Raw genomic sequence first — 1357 nt, forward strand, 5'->3', positions numbered from 1 at the left:
CTGCAGCTGCATTGGCTGTTCTGCTACCACTGATGCTGCTGCTGCTGCTGCATCTGCAGCTGCTGCTGCTGCATTTGCAGCTGCCACTAATTCTGCAGTTGTTGCTGCTACTATAGCTGCTGCTACAGCTGCTGCTGCTACCAGTGCTGGTGCTGCTGCTGCCAGTGTGACGATTTTCTCGCCTTCGCTGCTGCTGCCGCTCATGCCGTTGCTGCTGCTGCTGCTGCCGCTGCTGCTGCTGCTGCCGCTGCTGCTGCTGCTGCTGCTTTCTCTCCTCCGTTCCTGTTTAGAGCGTTTAAAACAAAACGAATGCATTTGGGGTGTATAGGCAGCTGCTTCTGTCTGTCTTTCTGTCTCCCGTTGCTGCTGCTGCTGCTGCTGCTGCTGCTGCTGCTGCACGGTGAGCAACCCGTCCCCCGCTAGGGCTGCCTCGGCCTCCAGCGCTGCTGCAACCCTACCCTAAACCCTAAACCCTAAACCCTAAACCCTAATTCCTAAACCCCCGCATACTTGACTCTCGTCAATCGTGTGGTGTCTATCCACCACATTGTTAATTGTCTCTGGTTCTTCAAAAGTCACAAATCCAAACCCTCGGCTTCGGCCTGCGCGCACAGCCTAAACCCTAAACCCTAAACCCTAAACCCTAAACCCTAGACCCTAGACGCTAGACCCTAGACCCTAGACCCTAAACCCTAAACCCCTAACTCGGAGCTCGGGTGTTTAGACACCTGTCAACTTGTCGAATAAAACCTCCGTGTGATAAACACCACCGAAAGAAGAAAAATACTCCCGGAGAGACTCAGCTGCGCGCAAACCCTAAACCCTAAACCCTAAACCCTGAACCCTAAACCCTCGCCTCAAACCCACACCCTCGCCCTGCAGCGGCGAAAGCAACCCCCGCAGCACATGCTGCCGCACACAACGCAACCCAAAAAGCTAACAGCAGCGGCAACTCCAGCAGCAGCAGCAACAGCAGCAGCAGCGACGCCAACAGCAGCAGCGGCAACGGCAGCAGCAGCAGCAGCAGCAGCAGCAGCAGCAGCAGCAGCAGCAGCAGCAGCACACCTGTGGTGTTTCTGTTGAGTCCGCCAACGAAAATCTTGCGTGCTGTTCTTTCCTCTTCAGTCATGGTGCCATGCATGTGGGACTCCTGCTGCTGCGGGTGCTGGTGCTGGTGCTGCTGCTGCTGCTGCTGCTGGTCTACTTCGTAAGGCCTGTAGCTGCTGCTGTCCAGGGGGCCCCCCTCTTGTGCTGCTGGGGCCCCCGGGGCCCCCAGGCCGTCGCTCGTGGGGGCCCCCGGGAGCTGAGGAATGCCTGCGTCATCCTCGAGGTCCTGAAAGGGCTCCTGCTGCTGCAC

At 57.8% G+C, this 1357-nt stretch overlaps 1 protein-coding gene across 1 annotated transcript in view; it reads right to left on the bottom strand.

The window, feature by feature from the left end:
• Nucleotides 1–1357, bottom strand: part of ETH_00006705 (ribosome biogenesis protein BOP1, putative) — a gene marked incomplete at both ends in the record, with an annotated part of 5436 nt that overhangs the window by 3613 nt on the left and 466 nt on the right. The window contains 4 exons of the mRNA XM_013377988.1: nucleotides 28–282; nucleotides 511–602; nucleotides 729–803; nucleotides 1066–1351. Coding sequence (XP_013233442.1) covers nucleotides 28–282; nucleotides 511–602; nucleotides 729–803; nucleotides 1066–1351 — 708 coding nt within the window. The remainder of the gene's footprint in view (nucleotides 1–27; nucleotides 283–510; nucleotides 603–728; nucleotides 804–1065; nucleotides 1352–1357) is intronic.

The sequence above is a fragment of the Eimeria tenella genome, genomic scaffold (assembly GCF_000499545.2).
Source record: "Eimeria tenella Houghton genomic scaffold, Eth_scaff7, whole genome shotgun sequence".
Taxonomy (NCBI): domain Eukaryota; phylum Apicomplexa; class Conoidasida; order Eucoccidiorida; family Eimeriidae; genus Eimeria; species Eimeria tenella.